The 19,985-nt window shown below is 46.4% G+C and overlaps 1 protein-coding gene across 2 annotated transcripts in view; it reads right to left on the bottom strand.

Annotated features, from left to right (window-relative positions):
* Positions 1-5,150: 5,150 nt before the first annotated feature.
* Positions 5,151-19,985, bottom strand: part of RAD54L2 (RAD54 like 2) — an 89,122-nt gene continuing 74,287 nt past the window's right edge. The window contains exons 14-22 of one of the 2 annotated variants that reach the window (XM_007451824.1): positions 19,185-19,303; positions 17,272-17,371; positions 16,320-16,525; positions 15,725-15,897; positions 15,009-15,205; positions 11,893-12,092; positions 10,606-10,695; positions 8,148-8,240; positions 5,151-6,324 (exon numbers count right to left, since the gene is read on the bottom strand). In XM_007451824.1, the coding sequence (XP_007451886.1) occupies positions 5,330-6,324; positions 8,148-8,240; positions 10,606-10,695; positions 11,893-12,092; positions 15,009-15,205; positions 15,725-15,897; positions 16,320-16,525; positions 17,272-17,371; positions 19,185-19,303 (2,173 nt within the window). In that variant the 3' untranslated portion in view covers positions 5,151-5,329. The remainder of the gene's footprint in view (positions 6,325-8,147; positions 8,241-10,605; positions 10,696-11,892; positions 12,093-15,008; positions 15,206-15,724; positions 15,898-16,319; positions 16,526-17,271; positions 17,372-19,184; positions 19,304-19,985) is intronic. The other variant, XM_007451825.1, reaches the window with a different exon arrangement.

The raw sequence follows: 19,985 nt of genomic DNA, 5'->3' as shown, positions 1-19,985 counted from the left end.
TGCCACCAGCCATCTCCCCCCCTCTGAAGGCACTGATGCTGTGCCCAATCCCTGGCCACTCACAGCCTAGTTAGGGCTGCCCCTACAGGACTTGCCATGACTGAGGGACCAGCTAGCCTCAAGCCACTCTGAGTCAGCTCCGCTGTTTCCTCTAGAGCCAGGAAATGCGGTCCTCTTCAGGTGAGCAAAGGCAGAAAATGCCTAATGAACCCCACTGCATAAAAAGAGCCTGCTAGCAGTCTGCCCTCTGTTCCCACCCCCCACCTTCACAGGTGCCATCTCAGCATCCACTATGCTCTAAGTTATATCCCTTTCACCACCACCCAGCCAAACAGCTGTTCAGACAATTCCCTGATCAAACAACACTGCCTTCTTCAGTTTAAATTTTATTTTACAAAAAGAGAAATAAACTGATAGGCAGTTATACTGACTTACAATTGTTCTGTTTGCTTTTTTAAAAAAGTGACATGAAACACAAGTAAAAATAAATACGTCATAGAAACAGCCAGTTGCCCAGTCTCTGGGGCAGGAGCACCTGCCCTGCTGAGAGAGGAGGGAAGCCCATGATCACACCAGCAGCTGGAACACCCAGCTACAGATGTTCCTCAAAGCCAGGCGCAGGTCCCAGGCCTCAGGGGGTGTCCTGAAGAAAGAAGATGGAAAACCAAAGCCAGGTGCCAGGTCCCTGGGGCCACCTCATCTCTCCCCCACCCCACTCCTCTTGGCAGCAGTGTGGCCTTAGTGGTTATCCATTGTGACCCCTTCAACCCACCTGGACCCCCTTCCCCGACCCCTCTGGAGAGGGTACAGGAAAAAAACAGTCTTGGGTGGGCTGAGGGGATTCTTCTGGTGAGTCCCCAGCCCACCCTGAGTAACACAACCAGATAACAATTTACACCCATGTGCACAAGAGCATGTGTGTGCATGCATACACTGTCACACACACACACACACACACACACACACACCCCACACACACACACACACACACACACACACACACACACCTGGGCTGAGCTCTCTTCCAGGGGAGGGCCCTGGGTCAGGTCACAGTATGAGGTCCCCTCTTTTCTGATTATCCCAGTAGTGGTAACAGAGAGTACCCAAATCACTCCCAGCCCTCAGCCTTACAGACTCTGCAGCCTGTCTAGCTACCTCTCTCCAATGCACTAGATTACTATATCAAATAGACCTCTGAGAGAGGAAAGGAGCAGACTAAGGTCCCTGAAGAGCAAAGAAGTTGGACACTGCCTGCTCAGGAAGTTCGTCGTACGACTCGGGTATTCATAAAAGGCCTAGGGCCAAGCCAGTGGCACAGAACAGACATTAAGGGGTCACAGTGGAATACACAGGACAGCAGAGGAGAGTCAGTAGGAGGGAAATAGAGTCTGAAGGTGACTGATGGAGAGCATAACCTTCTCAGGCAGACCTTGAGGTGTGGATTTCTTGGGAACAGTCAGCAGAGGGCCAGAAAGTCTCTTGGGGAACTAATGGGGGAAGGAGCTCTTCTCTCAGGAGTTTTGTTGGGGGAAGAGTCACTGAGTTGGGTGCATAGGAGGCCATGGCTCAGAAAGGAGAGACTGGTCTTCTGTGGAATCACAGGGAACTGGGAAGCACAAGGGGGTCATGGCCAGGAACACTAGGAACAAGGAATGTAAAGCCCCAGAAGACCTTCCCCATGGGATGAGGACTCAGTTCCAGAGCAATGCCAGGCATGAACAGAAAAGCAGAGAGCCTTGCTCTGCTGAGTGCTTTGGGAGTGACAGTCCTACCCAGACTGCTAAAGTTTGGTTGAGTGTTTCAACCTATCAGCAAAATATTACCCCAACGATTTGCTTCATGTCCTGGAGTGGGAAATTTTCATATTCAGTTGTGAATCACAAGTATATAGTGATTCCACACACTAATTCCTAGGGAATAGAGTTCCAAGGACCAGAGACATCCTTAAGTCAAAAGATGCTTAAGATAGATGCTTAGACGCTTAAGAAGCATAACTCAAGGGGGTGAAAACTTTGCAGATATCTAATCTGAAGAAAATCTGGATCCAACATGGTTCACTTACTTTCTCAATTAAATGGCTAATCTGTCTCTGTTGAATTTTTATCTACAAAGGTACTGAGAAAAGAGAATAAAGCATTATTACAAATGGTAATCCTGAATTATTAAATTGTACTATATTCCCTAGGCTGAGGATTTAGGCTAAACCATACAGATAGGGCTTGAAAGGCCCTTGAAAATATTCTATGGAAGACAGTAGCGAGGCAAGATACCTAGACCTGATCTTCTGCCCTCCCCCTTATCACCATCCTTCCCTTACTCAGGCCTGGACGGTGCGTGGACATCAACACCAAGTGTTTTTGATCAAAGAAACTGTAAAACATGGCTCTTGGGCTCTTGAGACATTTCCTGCTACCCTCACACATATGCTTACGTTTGGTGTGCATGCACGCTTGCCTACCAGCACACAGAAAGAGACGACAGAAAAGTCAGCGTATTTTCAGGTTCAATAAAAAAAAAACAAAACGAAACAAACTATGGAACCAGTAGCACTCTTAATTTCCCATGATCCCAGCCCTACCCCCTTACACAATATAAGCTGCACATATCAAAGAAAATCTTGTCTAGCCAGGTCAGCCTCCCAAAACTATGGCCTCTCCTGAGTTGAAGCAAGACCCAGCCCATGGAACCATTGGGTAGAGAGCAGGCACATGCTGCCACTCAGAACACCCATTACTTCCCGGTACCTTCAAAAGCCCATCCCTCCAGTGACTGGTTTCGGTTCCTTGCTGGGATAGTTTCTGGATTCTCAGAGCTTGCTGCTGTGATTTCCTAGAGGTGAACATAGAAATATCCCTCCTTACACACACACACACACACACACACACACACACACACACACAATTTCTGGGATCCCAGTGCTCCGGAGCCTTAGAGGCATCAGTTGTAACCCAGGTTGTGAGTGTGCTCTGCAAATCAGAGATCCAGGCTAGCTTACTCCCATTAACCAGCCTCAACCTGAGAGCCCACTCCAACTGAGTCCCTTCATCATTCATTTTTGGGATGCCTCTGAAAGAGAAAGCACTGGTTGGAACTGCTGTTTTTAAATTATTAAAATAATTTGCATAGCTAAATTGTAGGTCTAAGGCTTCTATGAGTAGGAGAGTTAAGTGTCTGACAGGGTGCTTATGAAAATACAGAAAGCAAGCTCCCTAAGTTCCACTTTTGGTGTTCTGAACAGCGCGCGCGCGCGCGCGCACACACACACACACACACACACACACACACACACACACACACACACACACACACACACACACCCATCAGCCATCTCCTTGTCTATTCTCTGGGGATAATATGCCAGAGTGTGCTAAGACTCCCCAACAATGGAAACAGGCTGGTCAGAAGAGTCGCAGGAGCAAGCAGCTACTACTAGGGGTGAGCTGGCTAAGTTGCCTCCAGGGCTTGGAAGAGGCAGGTGCAGCAGCTGCCCAGTGAGAAGGGACCCATGGGTAGGTGGTAAAGCTCTAAAGCCAGACAGGGTTTGTTCATCATAAAGAACTGCCCAGCAAGGTCTTAGCAGCAGGGGGGAAAAAGGCAATATGAAGACAACCAGTGTTTATGCTTAATGCCTAGACGCTCCCTCGCCCCTGGCGGAGACCGAGAATGACTGATGTATTCTTTTAAGACGATTTAAGTCTCCTACAGAGGAAGGGCTCCTCCATGTTCCTTCAAAGAGGATGGAGGTAGCAGACACCAGGCCCACAATGATCATCCGATAGGTTGAGGAAGCCAAGACATTTCCCAATAGGAAATCAACAGTCTGTTCCCTCAACCCAGCAGCCACCTATACACAGCTTCACTAGTCAGCATAGAGAGCCTGTCCCTAAGGTCATCATCCCAGGAGGACACAGCTCCAAATTTGGGGTCACTTACTTCCCAATTGCAAACTCCATGATCCTAAATTTCAAGCACTGTGGAATGAGTCTCACCATCACTAACTATCCAGTCACAGGATTCCCTGATCTTCCTGAGGGGCCATTTCCTGAAAACATAGTTGTTTAGTGTAAACCTTGGTCAAGCCTAACTTTCTTTCCTTGGTCAATTCACCATCTACCCAGGATTTATTCACCAGCAGCTATGGGGTCTGAGATATCTTAAAATTTCCCTTCCCATCTCCTACCCTCCTTACCCTAACCTCCCCTCCCACCCCCCCAAAAAAGAACCAAGACACATGAAAAGTCCAAATAATAAATAATTGCCCTTAAGAAATAAATTAACATGGAGCTCTCTAATGGAGAAGGAAAAGGAAAGGCCACCAGAACAGGCAGCTGGGGGCTCAGTTCCAACCTTGTGAAGAATGTTTTTTCTGGCCACAACTCCATGACCTCCCACTCACACACTGCAATGCTTCTCCCTCCCAGTCTCTGCATACAGACAATCTCACACCCCAGAAATGGAGATCTGCTCAGAGACAGCCACTGGGGAAAGAGACACAGATTGGTAATGCCCATTTTCTCTAATAATTTCCCCCAAATTTAAAAACAAGTCTGGCTCTGATAACCAGGGACGTGGGTTAGCTGGGCCTTGTCTTCACCCAAGTAGAAGGAAACTTGTGGTTTCCATGGCTCTTCTCCTGGGCTCACCCTGATGTTCATACTAATAGTTGCCATGAACCACCACACTCTGATTTCCATTTTACAAAAGATAAATTCATTTCTTAGTTTCCCCCTTAGTCCCTCCCTCCCTCCCTTCCCACCCGCCTTCACCCCTGCTCTGTTACATACATGTAAGTACAAACATAAACACACACACACAGGCACACACACACACACACACATACCTGGTCTGCTTCTTTCCCACCCCCTAAAAGGATTCCACTTCATGTGGAATCTCAGTCTGCCTACCCTTCTTCTCTTACCCTCCCTCCCTCCCCTTCCCTCTCCAGGCCAAGCTAAATCACCCAGTAAGGCAGCTCTCTCGGGAGAGAATGTTCCCAAAGACAGAAATGGGATGTGAGCATCTACCCTCAGATGGGCAAGCAAGCAAGCAGACAGCATAAGCAAGGCAGGCAGGAAGAGAGGCAGACTGCCCTGCCTCTCCATTCCTGTTTTAGGTCCCTGATTTCCCACTATTGCTGCTCTGTTGGATTATTTTTGCCTCTTTTGTTAAACAGCAACAGAGCCCTGCCACCTATGGTCAACCACCCTTCTTTGTCCTCTTCCTTTTCCCTCCTGCCAAGTGCCCTATTCTCAGAAAGCCCAGATTGCTGCCTTCCATCTTGGTGGGCAACCTGCTGGGGCCCCGAGTGAGCTGCAGAGGGGCTCCCCAGCTATTTCCCAGTGACCTCTATTACATCATCGTCCTTATCCTCATCATCATTGGAGCTGAACCCCACCTCAGCAACCTCATGAGAGTCAAATGGAGGCACCTGGGACCGGAGAAGGCCACCAGCTGGGTAGCCTGCATGTGGAGATATGTAGCCTGGGTAGACAGACATGCCCCGTGAAAGGTTGCTGGGCAAGACAGGGGAAGGAAAAGGCGCAAACATCCTCGGCTCGGACAGGAGTGGCTGTGAGAATGGGAGTGAGTAGCTGGGTAGTATCCCTGGTACAGAGGGGTTGAGCATGAAGGAGGGGTTGCTGGCAGTGACTGAGGTAGCCGTGGAAGAGGAACTGACGGGGCCTGCTGGCACCAGAGGGTCAGTAGTCACTGGAAACACCAGGCGGGCATCTGCCAGCAAATTGGACAGCTGGTAGTAGGAGGGGGTACTGCCCATAAACAGGGAATTCTCCCCAGCCTGGGAGGTGAAGGGTGGGGTGAGGTTATGGTTTAAGGAGACGGGTGGCATGGCAAACCCGCCAGAAACTGGATACCCGTGTTCATACGGCTGCACGGGGGCTGGCAGATGGCCCTTCCTGGACCGCCGGCGGGCTGACTCCTGGGCAGCAGGTGGTGTGGCCAACTTTCGCTTGTGGCCCCTTAAGTCCAACACTGGGTGCCTGTCACCACAGGGCTGGCCGGTCACCAAGAGGGAACTATTGAGGCAATGACCCCCATGTCTAGGTTCAGTCCCAAGAGCTGTCCCAGGAACAGCACTGCTGTCCACAAGTTGAGCTGGGGGGCCAGGCAGGGCAGCATTGGAGCTTGGGGAGCTCTGACGGGATTCCCGGGCAGCAGCCACATCTGCATACTGCTGGAGCTCACTGATGATCTCCGGGCTGTCTGGAGAGACAGGCCTGGCCAGCCCCTCAGGGTCGGGGGCTTTGGGTGATGAGGCACTGTGTCTGCCGTTGCTTGTAGACTCGAGAGAAGGCCCCTGGGAACCTGGGGACGAAATGTAGGTAACTGAGAACCAGAATGGTCAGGGAGAGAAGGCGGGTGTAAGACAAGATTCCATTAAAAAAAAAATCCTGTCCTGTGGTCCCCCAAATTCAAATAGTTTGATGTGCAAACAACATCACCCAGTCAATTTTTCCCAATCACAAAGAAAGAAGTCCTTTGATCTAGGAAACAAGTCTATCCATGCAAAGACATGTAACTTCTCTGAACCCCAGTTCCCTGAAAAACTCCACCAAGGTGAATCCTATGAAATAAAGGATAAGAAATGCTGAAAGATATTCTTTTAGTCACACTCCTTCTGGGGGCAAAGATGGTCAGTGACCAGGATGGGAGAAAAGAGGAAAATGAAGTTCAAAAAGCAGTCCATCCTGGTTAAAAACAAAACAAAATCCATGGTCATGGGGCAACTGGGAAATCTGGAAATGGCCTGAATAGTAGGGAATATTACGGAAATGTTAACTTTTTTTAGTGCGATAATGGTTTTGTGACTAGGAGGAGTATGTCCTTAATCTTAGCAAATGTGTGCTGAAATATTTAGGGATGAAATGACATGATGTCTTCAACTTACAAATAGTTCAAATAAGAGGAAGGAGGAGAGAGAAGAAAGTTTATGAGAATGATAACAGTCATTGGATCTAGCTGCAGGATACATGGGTGCTCACAGTGCTGTTCTTTCAACTTGTCTGCATGTCTCTCAATTTCCATGATAAAAGCTGGGAACAAGAGCAATCTAGCTCTCATACCCTCATACCTCATGGTGGGAGGATAAGTGAGAACCACTCCCACAGAGGGGACTTTTGCAAGAGTTCCTAACATTGTTAATGTGCCACACATATACTCTTTGATCTGGCAATCCCACTTCTAGGAATTTTTCCTATAGATACACCCATATGACTGTGAACCAGTACTGTAATGGTGGAGCACAACAATCTAAATGTCCAGGGACAGGGAACTCGGTAACGCACTGTATTATACCCATCTAACTGCATCTTGTGCAAACCTTCACTGAGGAACATTTAAAGAAAGGATAAGGAACAAGCACTGAGATACACTAGTGAATGAAGAAAAGATCAAACAGTATATTACAGTAAATTAGCATTTGTTTTAAAAATACAAAGAAAAGTTATATACATATATACATTTTTTTAATATACACAGATACACACGTGCACACATACATATCCCTGTACCATGTATATGTACAGAATATCTTTTAAAACAAAACAAAACAAAACAACAACAGGAGGGACTTCCCTGGTGGCGCAGTGGTTGGGAATCCACCTGCCAATGCAGGGAACACGGGTTCAAGCCCTGGTCTGGGAGGATTCCACATGCCACAGAGCAGCTAGGCCTGTGTGCCACAACTGCTGAGCCTGTGCTCTGGAGCCCGAGGGCCACAGCTGCTGAGCCTGCATGCCACAACTGCTGGGGCCTGTGCACCGAGCCCGTGCTCTGCAACGGGAGAGGCCACTGCAATGAGGGGCCCATGCACCACGGCAAGGAGTGGCTCCCACTTGCTGCAACTAGAGAAAGCCCGCGAGCAGAAACAAAGACCCAACGCAGCCAAAAATAAACAAATAAAAATAAATAAATCTATAAAACAAACAAAACAAAACAGGAGTAGCACCTCCAGGAAGGAGCAATGGATGGCTGGGAGCATGAGGGAAGAAAAACTTACTTTTCACTTTACCCCTTCTTGTACCCTTTGAATTGTGAACCATGTACACAGTATCTATTCAAAAAATAAATTACAAACCAAACCAAAAAAAAATGCCATGTAGGTCAACAGGAAGTAGAAGCCACTATACCTGAGGCAGCCATCTGACCATCTTCAGGGGCCTTTGGTTTGCCAGTCGCCCGGACAGCAAAGATTCGCCCATCACTGGTACGGATGTATGTCCCTAAGAAGAAACATGAGGAAGACTGTTAGGAGCAGACATGCAATACAGCCAACCCTGGGAAACTCCAGGCCTAGGCACTGTGGGCTCAGAAACAGCTATAAAACTGGTGTCACATCCTCTCTCAATATCCCTGAAATGAGGAGTGGGATGACTGAGCTGTGGACCCAATATTACTCACTTATTCCACAAACACTGACTGCGTGACTACCATATACCAGACACTGTTCTAGACACTGAAGTACACAAGACAGAAAAGCGCCCTGTCTCACGGAGCTTAACTCTAGAGGGGGAGATAGACAATTATACTAGAAAATATCAGGAAAGGTTAAATGCAATGGAGGAAATAAATAGGGTGCTGTGAAAGAGAGTAAATTGGCTCCTTCTGTTCTGGCCCAGGTCCTCTTGATCTGGAAGGAGCCTTATTTGCTCAATAACACCCCTCCCTTGGCAGGAATAATTCAAGACGGGCATTCTATTCCCACACGGCACTAGTCAACCTTTCCTTGGTCTTGAGCACGTCATTTGATCTATCTCTTGGTAGGGCTGCCTCTTGGCCAGAGGTCAAAAAACTTTTTATTAAAGGGTCAGTTAGTAAATATTTTTGGCTCTGTGAGCCATAAGGTCTCTGTTGCAACTACTCTGCTGCTGTAACATGACAGCTGGGTGTGGCTGTGCTCCAAAGGTCTTTATTTATGGACACTGAAATGTGAATTTCATATCGCTTTCACGTCACAGAATTCTATACTTTTGATTTTTTTTTTCAACCAATTGAAAATGGTTGAAAATGTAAAACCCATTCTTGGCTCAGAGGTACAGTAACAGGAAGCAGGCATGATTTGGTCCGTGGGCCACAGTTTGCATACCCCTGCTCTAGGCCAGGAAGAACCCAGTAAGGGGGCTACATATGACCTTCTCTGGGTGTCATGTATTTCATGGCATCTTTTCCCTGAAACTAAAAGTACTTTAACCCAACAGAGGCTAGGGCAAAATCTCCTTACTAAACAAAGACCCTCGGGGAGCCTCACACAGCAGAGGCTGACATGAAAGATAGGCTTCAGCTGTGTCCTAACACCATCCAGCCCAGATTTCTCCAGCAATCTCATCTGGAGAACTCCATAAGGAGGCCAGAGGCAGTGGACTTTTCAAATGGCCACACTGGAAAATTCTGTCATGCAACCCAGGTATACTTATTCATCCACCCACTACATTTTCTAATCAGAGACGTCCACCCCATTCTAAGCAAGTAGGTAAGACGGCACAACAATAAACATGTTGGCTTATAACCCATTCCACAGCACATTCCCTCTGATTCTGGCCTCCCTGTGTGTAGTGTAAGTGCTAGACATTAAGCTTTTGATTGCTAAGACATCCATTTCAAAGACATCCATCTTGGGTAAACAAACTGCCAGCTGTATGGCACAGCTACTAGCTAAACTACTAGGTAAGGAACCAGGCTGCTCCCTCCCTTGTAAAGTTCCTTTTTAGAAAGCCTGAGGTAACCTAGGTAACTAAACCTTGAGTGAGCGCGCTCTTCCCTTCCCACACACTAATTCCCATTCTTATGTTTTACATTCACCAATAAAAGGACTTCCCTGGTGGTTCAGTGGTTAGGACTCTGTGCTTCCACTGCAGGGGGAACAAGTTTGATCCCTGGTTGCGGAATTAAGATCCCACGAGCTGCACGGCGTGGCCAAAAATATAAATAAATAAATTCACCAATAAAGAGTGAACCTGCGAAACCCTGGCCACCCCACTCTTGGACCCTAATAAAGACAGAGACCCAGGTCCACAATCTCTTTCTCTCTCTCTCTCCCCACAACCTTCCTGTGTGGCCCTTGAGTGTGCCATGTACCCTACAGGACCTGTGAGTAGTAAACCTTGTTTTTTCAAAGTTCCTTGATGATTGTTGCTGAGGTGCATCCTGCAATCATAATAAGAACAACAAGGGCTGGTCTAGCCACAACACTGGCTCTGGGGAAATGTATGTGGGGGCTTGCCACAAGTACTGCAGGACTGGATGAGTGCCCCAGGCATTCCTAGCCGATACTATCGATAGGCTGAGACCAATACAAAACACTGTGTATATCCAAACCCACTCCAAGATTCTCCATAAAAACGATGGCAAAATATAGGAATGCAGGGACCCTAACACCTTTCTTTTAAGCCACTGACAGATATCCTTTGAGCCCACCCCAACTCGGCTAAGCTCCTAGAAATGTCATTTTCTCATGTTTCCCCCACATGTTACACTCCTATAGGATGATTCCTATCTTCTCTCTAGCTCAAACCATATGTATTTATTTTGCTTGCCAGCCCACCACTCTCAACCAAAGGTAGGGAATAAGCCCTTTGGTCAGGCTCTCACCTTTTGTCCCACGGATGATGTGGATGCTCTCACCAGCATTAATTCTTGCCTGTACGTCTGTGGAGCTGTTGAGTCCAGGAATAACAATATCTAGTGGAGACAACAGACCTCAGATTTAGATTACAAGGGGCCTGACTGAAGGAGGGAAATAAAATGCAAAGTCCACATCCACCCCTGTTCCTCAATGGTTTCCCTAAAGCGTCTCAGTGGAGCAGAGGTCAGAACCAAGGAAGGTGAAACCAGCAGGGCCTCTCACAACTGTCTAAACAAAGAATACTGTGAAAACAAGAAACTTTTTAGAAATCTGATCATCTTTCTGATCAATTTTCCTTGATTTAATTTAAAAATCATAGAGTTTTTGGTTTAGAAAAAGTTTCAGTTCAAATGTTTATTTCTATTTTTGTTTCTCCCTCCCTAAGCTATTTGCATGTATCTGCTGCTCCTGTCACTATGAAGAGAAAGAGCATTTTCAAGAATCAGCAGAGAAACAGGATTATGAGAGGCTCTCTCTTTTTTTTGGCTGTGCCGCAGGGCATGTGGGATCTTAGTTCCCCGACCAGGGATTGAAACCACACCCCCTGCAGTGGAAGCGTGGAGTTTTAACCACTGGACCACCAGGGAAGTCCTGAGAGCCTCTCTCTTTGTTTTTAATTTGTTTCAAATTTTTTTTTTTTTTACAATGAACAGCTATTATTTTCATACTCAAAAAAACCAATTAAGATGTTTTCATGAAAATGTATTATGAGTATTTCTAGATAACAAGATGAAAAACAACATCATGAAATGCTTTCCTTCCCAATTACCCTGAACCACAGAATCAATTGCAGGGACGGATGGGCTGCCCAACTCCTACCACTGGCCCATCATGCTCGATCTACATTAAACTTACAAAGAAAGAAGCAAGCGACATTTAGGTCTTTTAACTAAAGAGGTTGAGAGCTGTCCTTCATACCCACCTGACCCTACAAGTCAGGCAGGACTCAACACATTCACACCTCTCTCTGAAGACCAACCCTATGTCCAGTGACATTTCCACAATCTCTGCAGTGTTCAGAGTCCATCCCACCCACCACATTCAAGAAAACCCAGTTCCGTGTTGCTATTCTTAAGACATTTCATTAGGATGCAAATTCTTCAAGATCAGGGACTGCTGCCTTCTCTATTTTTACCTAGAGTGCCAATGTAGCATGGCCTAGAATGCAAACATTGTTTAATAAATACTTCCTGAATGAACAAAGTAATTTTAAAAGGGACAGCACCCTGGAAGAGAACTCAGGAGCTCCCAACCTGTTGTGGTGACCACCTTCTGCACAAGGACTCCCGCACGTTGCAGGTAGTTGATTGGGAAGTTCATAGCTGGATTTGTGCTGGAGGCAGAGCTTACACTACCTCCCAGTGGGACATGCCGTGGCATCATGGGGATTGGGGTGGACTGTACAGGACGAACACTGGCCACAGGCTTCTCATCACTCTTCAGTGTTGGCTGCCTAGGAGAGAAAGAGAAGCACACTAAGGAAGTTTGGCAGAACAGCCTTTACTTATCTTTCTGCAAAGACTGCTGAGCCTCTCCAGACTTGCCCATTCTACAGCCTCAGATGCTGCTGAGAGAAGGATCAGAAGAACCTGCAGGGTATGGTAAATTCAAAAGGAGACTAGAGGCAGGGCTGAGACAGAGAGGAGACAGAGACAGCAAGGGATAAAGCCTCTCAGAGTCTAAGAAGAATCAATGTCAGTGGAATAATGCCTTCTTGGAAATGTGAGGTGACATCTGCTCCTCTAGAATCTGGACTGTCTACATACATTAGGAATTCGTCCTTCGAAGGAATTCGTCCTTGGAAGTCAGGTAGAGGCACAGAGGCATTAAGTGGGGGGAAGTTCTTCAGAACACAGTGCATACTAATTTGAAGATAAATGGGTGGAATTTTCCCACTAACCCAAGAAAATAGGGCCATGTGATGTCACATGTTCTGGTGATCTTGAGACCATCTATTCAACTTTAACCATCATTACCCTCTGAAACCTCAAGTTTCAATAAGTAATGCAGACACCTCTCTCCTCTGAGTTACTTTTCAATGGACTTCTCCCAGGGCCAATCCTCAAAGTGCCCCTATAGTCACAGCCACCACAAAAGCAGCAGCAGGCAAAACACCGTGCACAGAAGTTGGGCTTCTACATGGCACAGAGCCATGGCCAGCCTGAGTACCGGTTGTGCATCTCTTAATACCAAAGTGCCAAAATGTTATTCTGTGGTCAATGATGCATTCCTCACTTTTCACCTTCCTTTCAACTGGATGTTGGTACCTTGAGAAAGCTACTCCTTATTTAAGGTTTCTGAAATAAAGCCCCTGTCTCTAAGCTTTCTGAAGTCTGCATCTTTGGTCTTTAGTTCAGAGAAAGAGAGCCTCTTGGACTGGTATGCTCTTCCTCATCTGACTGAAGACTGGCACATAAAAGAACACACCACTGCTGCTGGAGTAGGTCTGCATGTCTCCTCAGTCACACTGCTCTCAGGTTGCCTTTGGTCAACCCCTGGGGCCCTGTGGATGCCATCATTCCGAGATAGGCCAGGTAGCACGGCAAGCTCACCAGGATCTGAGACCCACTTCCACAATGCCTGCCCAGGGTGGCTATGCAGGAGCTGGGGGCTCTGCTCAGATGTCAATGGGACTCTTCTCAGGATAAGAAGTCAGAAGGGTAACAGGAATCTAGCCTAAGCCCCATACTCTGCAGGGGCTAAGGCTAGGAATTTGGGAGGAAAGTCCTCCTCACATGTACCCAGACAAGATAAGGAATCAGCAGGATCATGGGATGGCTCATCAAATGCTGTGAGAGGCCAATGCCTCCCACAGGGCCAGAGTTGGGCCAGAAAAGGAGCTGAAATCTCCTCACAGCCCAGCTCATTTGTCACATCTTCCCTCCATATGGCTTTTCTCCTACTGGGTTCAGACTTAGTCCATTCCTGCCTGGAGTAGGTCTGCATGTCTCCTCAGTCACACTGCTCTCAGGTTGCCTTTGGTCAACCCCTGGGGCCCTGTGGATGCCATCATTCCGAGATAGGCCAGGTAGCACGGCAAGCTCACCAGGATCTGAGACCCACTTCCACAATGCCTGCCCAGGGTGGCTATGCAGGAGCTGGGGGCTCTGCTCAGATGTCAATGGGACTCTTCTCAGGATAAGAAGTCAGAAGGGTAACAGGAATCTAGCCTAAGCCCCATACTCTGCAGGGGCTAAGGCTAGGAATTTGGGAGGAAAGTCCTCCTCACATGTACCCAGACAAGATAAGGAATCAGCAGGATCATGGGATGGCTCATCAAATGCTGTGAGAGGCCAATGCCTCCCACAGGGCCAGAGTTGGGCCAGAAAAGGAGCTGAAATCTCCTCACAGCCCAGCTCATTTGTCACATCTTCCCTCCATATGGCTTTTCTCCTACTGGGTTCAGACTTAGTCCCTTCCTGCTATTACAAGGAAAAGCCCAGAAAAGAGATAAAAGCGGTAGAGGACGAGAGGAGAACATACTCAGGCAACAGTATCTTGGAAAATGACACAGAAATAAAGTTTGAAGGATTTGAAACATGGCAATTTTCTACTTGAAAGCATCTTATACATAAAAAGTAGCAAATTTACTCACCAAAATTTAGTCTTACATAAAATCTTACATGGCTTCAGTTCATTTGACAAGTTTATTTTTTTTAAAACATGGAATAGTCAAAAGAAACAATTCTTAAATCTATCCCTCTCAAAAGAATTATCTTTAATTCAAGATAATCAAATAATGTAAAAATGCAAACCAGGCAATCAGGAAGCTGATCTGATAAAGGCTATGAGGCACTTTGTCTTGTAATGAGGAAAAAAAAACAGAGATAACTATTCTATAATTTCCTACAAAGAGCTTTTCTCCCACCTAGCAGTTGGCTTCCATGCTGTTCCTATTCTTAATAGTTCTGGAAGCTGTACTCAAGAAAAAGATTTTTTGCTCAGGAATAAGGCGGACACAGAATGAAATCTGTGGAAGCAGAATTCCCTGACTGCAATCCAAGACCCACAGAAGACCTGGCCTTCACTCTTGAACTTCACTGCTAAGTGAGGGCTAGCACCAAGGTGCTGCAGATAGGAAAGCAGCTGTGTGGGAGGGCTGGGCATTTGTGTTATGGGAAGCTGCATCTCCTCGGGAGTCCAGAGGGACTCTCCTGAGTCACAAGCCCAGCAGCTGACTCTTCCAGCCAGAGCTGCTTAAAACACCAGTGCTGCTGAACGGCTTCAGCACCTCATCCAAGAGCAGAACCTCTCAGTTCACAGCAGCCAAAGAGCAAGTTGTAGGGTCTCCCTTTATTTAAAAAAGGAACCAGTTGAAAGGCTTGGCCCTGGCCCAGCAGCAAACCTTCCTCCCTTTTCAGTGACTCACCAGTTTCTCTGACTGAAGGCAGGGATGCTGGTCAGGCTCTGGTCACTGGCGGGGTAATACTGCGCATATGATGGGCGGGTGTAGGGGACCGATGTACGTTTGTCTTCCTCGTAGCTTTTCTTTGCTGCTTTTTTCTCAGCTTTGGTCAGCTTGTGATCCTTTCGGTTAAGGAGCAATGACTCATGCTCAAAAGGCTCCTGGGGACACAGGAGGATGTTGATTTAATTACCAGTCTTTGTGACGTACAATAAGCCTTACTTTGAAACCAAGAAATGGCTGGCTGTCTCCAGTACTTAGCAAAGAGCCTGCTCACAGACACACAGGTGGGTTTATTGTCTTCCTGTCAGCAGCAGAAATTCTCAACTCTAAACTAGCACCAGCTTTGGACAACCTAAGTCTGCCTTCCATATCAAAAGAATGGGAGAGTTCAGAGAATTACCAGACTATATTTTCAGAACTTTCCCCCCTCTCTTTCTGCTAGGAAAACTCACAACGGCCAAATTATTCTCATGACTGAGCTCACACTCCTAGGATGAGACTAGGATAGGACAGGTGGTTTGGAGAGGGGTGGGGGACTGTCTGGGGCAAGGAAAAGAAGCAGATGAATTCAAGTCGTCTGCATGAAACAAAACTTTGGATGAAGGAAACAAGCTTGTCAGACAAGCCTCCCTCAGTGGAGAGTGCAGTACTGGGACACATGCATACCAGGGTCTTACCTTGGTGATGAGGTGAGGGTATTTCAGACAGGCAAGTTGCAGGACTGGCTCCTTGATCCCCTTTATGTTCAAGGATGCTTGGGGAGCTGGCTCCTTCTCAACAAAGTGCAGTAGGTTCTCCACCTCCTTTCGAGTAAAGTTCAGCATTGGATTGAGATCATCTACGACCCTATCTAGAAGGGAGAAGACATGGAGAAAGTCAGTTCACAGCAAAGAAAACTGCAAAAGCACAGCTACAAATATTGGAAGAAAGGTTGTGGGTGGCATAATTGTCACCAATATCTAAACCATCTCAGGCCACCCCATATCTGAAAGTCAAACAGCAGGTCTGAGGCCCTCATGAAACAGAAATATGTTAAGAGAAAATTGCATAACCAGCTCAGCTCTTATCATTAAACCCATCTTCAACAATTTGAGGTAAATTCCCTCTTAAGCAATTATTTGAATCAGAATGAGATGGAAGGAAGTGCTAGCTTTCTATGACTGAAAGCCTGTCTGTGTTTCCACATCCTGCCCCCCTCCCCTCCCACTCTTGATACAATTAGAGTGGTAGCCTGTATAAATGTGCCTCATCTGAGCCTGGAAGATGGCCCACCTGACATGCCCTGCTTGGAAATCTGACGGTCATAGATCTTCTTTTCGAGGGTGAAATCAGCCACAAGGCGATAGATGTGACAGGGCTTTTTCTGGCCATAACGGTATACCCGACATACTGCCTGAGCATCATGGCAAGGGTTCCAGGAAGCATCAAACACCACCACTCGGTTGGCACCAATCAGATTCACGCCCAAGCACCCAGCCCTTTAAAACACAAGCCAATAATCACAGAACCTTTAGTTTTAAAGATAGTTTTCAAATTGATTTTACCCTCTGTGACTCCTACCCCGATATTATTCTCTTTATCCTAAGCAGAATATATTGAATGATTCTGCTAATGAACAGTGCATTCCTCAAGCACTGAAAAGTATGCCCTGAAAGTCCAACATGGAAGTACCTACCAGCTCAGAAAGAATACCCACCCTCCCATCCCTCTGTGATGAGTAAAGGCCCATATCTTGGCCCCAGAGTGATGTCACTGGGTGAGGGGAAATGTCTGCGTACCAATGTTTCTGATGTGTTTAGTCTAACAGCTTAGGAGAATGACTGGTTCATAACCTATCGAGGGCATTCTGATGGCAGAAGGCAGCACAGGCTTCAAGTCGCTTGGCATAAGACAAATAATGCCATCAGCCTTTTACAGTTATATTACACTTTCTACGTATTAAAGCACTTTCACATTCATCACATCATCTAAGCCTCAGAACCGTCCTGAGAGAAAAGATAATTATGACCATTGTGAATGAAGGTCTCAAAGAAATTCATGACACTATCATAATTGCCCTTCTAACACAATTTCTTTCTGGGGTCCCCTCTCTGACCTCAAGAACAAGTCACAAACCTGAGGAGATCTCTTCTGACAGAACTTGGACAAGCCTTTGTGGTACCTGCCCATGTAGCCAAATGCCCTGAATGCAGTTCTCTGACCTCCCCTCTCAGGATCCACTCACCTTGTGGAGAGAAGGAACAGCCAGGTGGTGAGGTTGCTGGGATCATTGAACTGATTAATGAGCCGCTCCCTCTCAAAGGCAGGGGTGCTACCATCTAGCCCTAGGACAGAAGGAATTACACAAGAAATGGACAGATGAGGGCAGTGGTATACAGCAAAATCAATGGGCAAACGTGTTTAAAACAAAACGAACACACACTACAGTGCTCAGATTCCACACCCTGGACATTCCATGGGGATCTACCATGAGACCCAGGCATCTGTAATTTTAAAATACCCCCAAGTGATTCACATGTGCAACAAAGACTATAAACTGTGTTTTTCCCTTTAGTATCTTGGGTCAATTCTAAGGCCAAGGTTCCTAGACTTCAGAGTGCAAAAGAATCACCCTAGTTAAGGAAGCCTGGTAAACACTGGCTTAAGGTAACTGCTCTGGCTCAGTCCTGTGAATCTTAGTGACTGCAAAAGGACCAAGGGTTTTGTGTTTTGATATGGACGATGTTCCTCCCCCACGCAGGAATCCACATTGTTAACAAGCTCCTAAGGCTAAGAAGTTGCTCGAAGGAGACATAAAAAAAATAGAACTGGAGCAGTGGGATGGGACATATGAGTGAAAAGAGGGAAGCTCAAAAGAAAGAGAAAAGGTAAGCTTCAGTTAAGAAGCATGAATAAGGGAAGAGGGGCGACATTTGCCACCTATAGTAAAGCAGAGAAAAGGGCAAAGCTAAGGGTATGAAATACTACATGGAGAACTGAATTACTACCAATGTAGGAAGCATCAGTTTAATTGCCTGGTATTAGAGGCTCCCTCAATCACCACCTCAATCTACCTTTGAACTTGAGTTCCCACAATTTCCAAGCACAAAAAAGCTCAGCACTGACTCACTGAGCAAGCCTATAGTCAACACAAGGATCCAGGCTAGCTCCTGTGCTGGAGTCTCATCACCACCCCCTGAACCTCCATTTCTCTAAATCTTTCCTCTAGGCCAGGGCTTCTCAACAAGATTATTTCCCCACCCTACTACTCCACAGGGAACATTTGGCAATGTTTGGAGACGGTCTGGGTTGTTATAATGGTGTGGATGCTACTGCCATCTAGTGAGTAGAGAACAGAGATGCTGCTAAACATCCTACAATGCAAAGGACAGCCCCCTACAGCAAAGAATTAACTGGCCCAAATGTCAATATCTGGTCAATAAGTCTCTGAAGTCAATATTTCTCAACTTTTTTTTTCATTACCACCCCATTAAGGAGGTTTTTACACATTTTTTCCCAATCACCATGCCCTCCATAAAATTTTAACACCACAGATATACTGTATATGTTTATTCATTATATACATATTTGTGCTTTATACTTTTAAAAAGTTAAGATTTTTTGTCTCCTCGAGAACCAATTTTCATCCCCTTAGGGACATCATCTCCCCCAATTTGAATACATGATCTAGGCTGTGTTCACTTTGTTCCTTCTGCCTAAGATGATCTCTGGGCCACATCAGCTCTGTATATTCAAATTCTCCCCATCTCTGCAAGTCTAGTGCAAGTTCCACCTCCTCCAGGAAGCCTTCTCCAACTATCCTCACCATGATGATTCTGTCCTCCTTAGAACCCCCATGAGGGCAATCAATCAGTGCTACTTTGGATCTGTCCTTGAGTTGCTGCACCTCAGATGATGACAAGGCATATGTCTTCTACATCTCTGCACTCCCCCTATCTGGCTTAAGCTCCCCAGCCCAGGACAATGCCTCACACAAAGCAGCTCACTCTTAGTGTCTCTCTGCTCCTTAGTCAATCACAGATATTCTTGTTCATGTGATGGTGAATGGAGTAGGAGAAGAGAGGAAGAGAGAGAGGGAAAGGAAACTCTTAGGCAGACCTTGCCAAGGCTCCAGGAAGAAAGCAGCAATGAACTCACGGAAGTAGCTGACATTTCGAACCCACTTCTGTACTCCTTGCCCTTCAGCACCAGGTAGACAGGGCGCTTCTCGTTTGCCTAGGAACTCCTCGATTAAAGCCAAGGTGGAAAGGCTCTGGCTGAAAGGGACACATTTGGTTCAGAAGGCTCCTGGACCTAAGGGAATCTTGTTCCCCAGTAGGCCCACCTCAATAGGCTCCCCTCTGATAGTGGGAGCTCCTACATCCTACTCCCCACAAAGAACCACCCTAACTCATAAGGGAGTAAAGTCATCCACACACTTATTACCACCACGCTACTAAAAAATTCTCTATCCTATTAGTTCCTCGATTGAAAAATTCTGAGATTTAGCTCAGGGTAGAGTAACAAATAGCATCAGCATTAAAAACCAACACTGCATGAATATGCCTTAGATCTAATTATAGGCCACAGGCAATATTATGGATCTTACTAAGGAGATAGATCATTTAGTTGCTTCCAAGTTATCCAGAGAGCCAGGCCATAAAAGCAGTGTAACACTAGGCTCTCCCTAAGTTACAATCACTGCTTTCCTCTCAAAGTGTCTTACACATGGGAACCCTCAGTCTGAGACTCCCAAGCCAGGCTCTTGCCACTTAGCTCTCACTGGAGCATAATCTAGTCAGAACAAAGGAGAAGCAATCTACTTTACGTCTGTTTCCCTGAGGAGTGAGGCCTTGATGGGACTCAAAGCTCTGGCAAGACTGAGAATGTGACTTGGAACAAAAAACATCATTTATTTGGCCTTATATACAAAGCTTAGAAAAAAAAAAAAAAAAAAAA

The sequence above is a fragment of the Lipotes vexillifer genome, unplaced genomic scaffold (assembly GCF_000442215.2).
Source record: "Lipotes vexillifer unplaced genomic scaffold, Lipotes_vexillifer_v1.1 scaffold500, whole genome shotgun sequence".
NCBI classification, from domain to species: Eukaryota; Metazoa; Chordata; class Mammalia; order Artiodactyla; family Lipotidae; genus Lipotes; species Lipotes vexillifer.
Note: the sequence above shows the minus strand (reverse complement) of the source record. Positions and strands in the feature narration are given on the sequence as shown.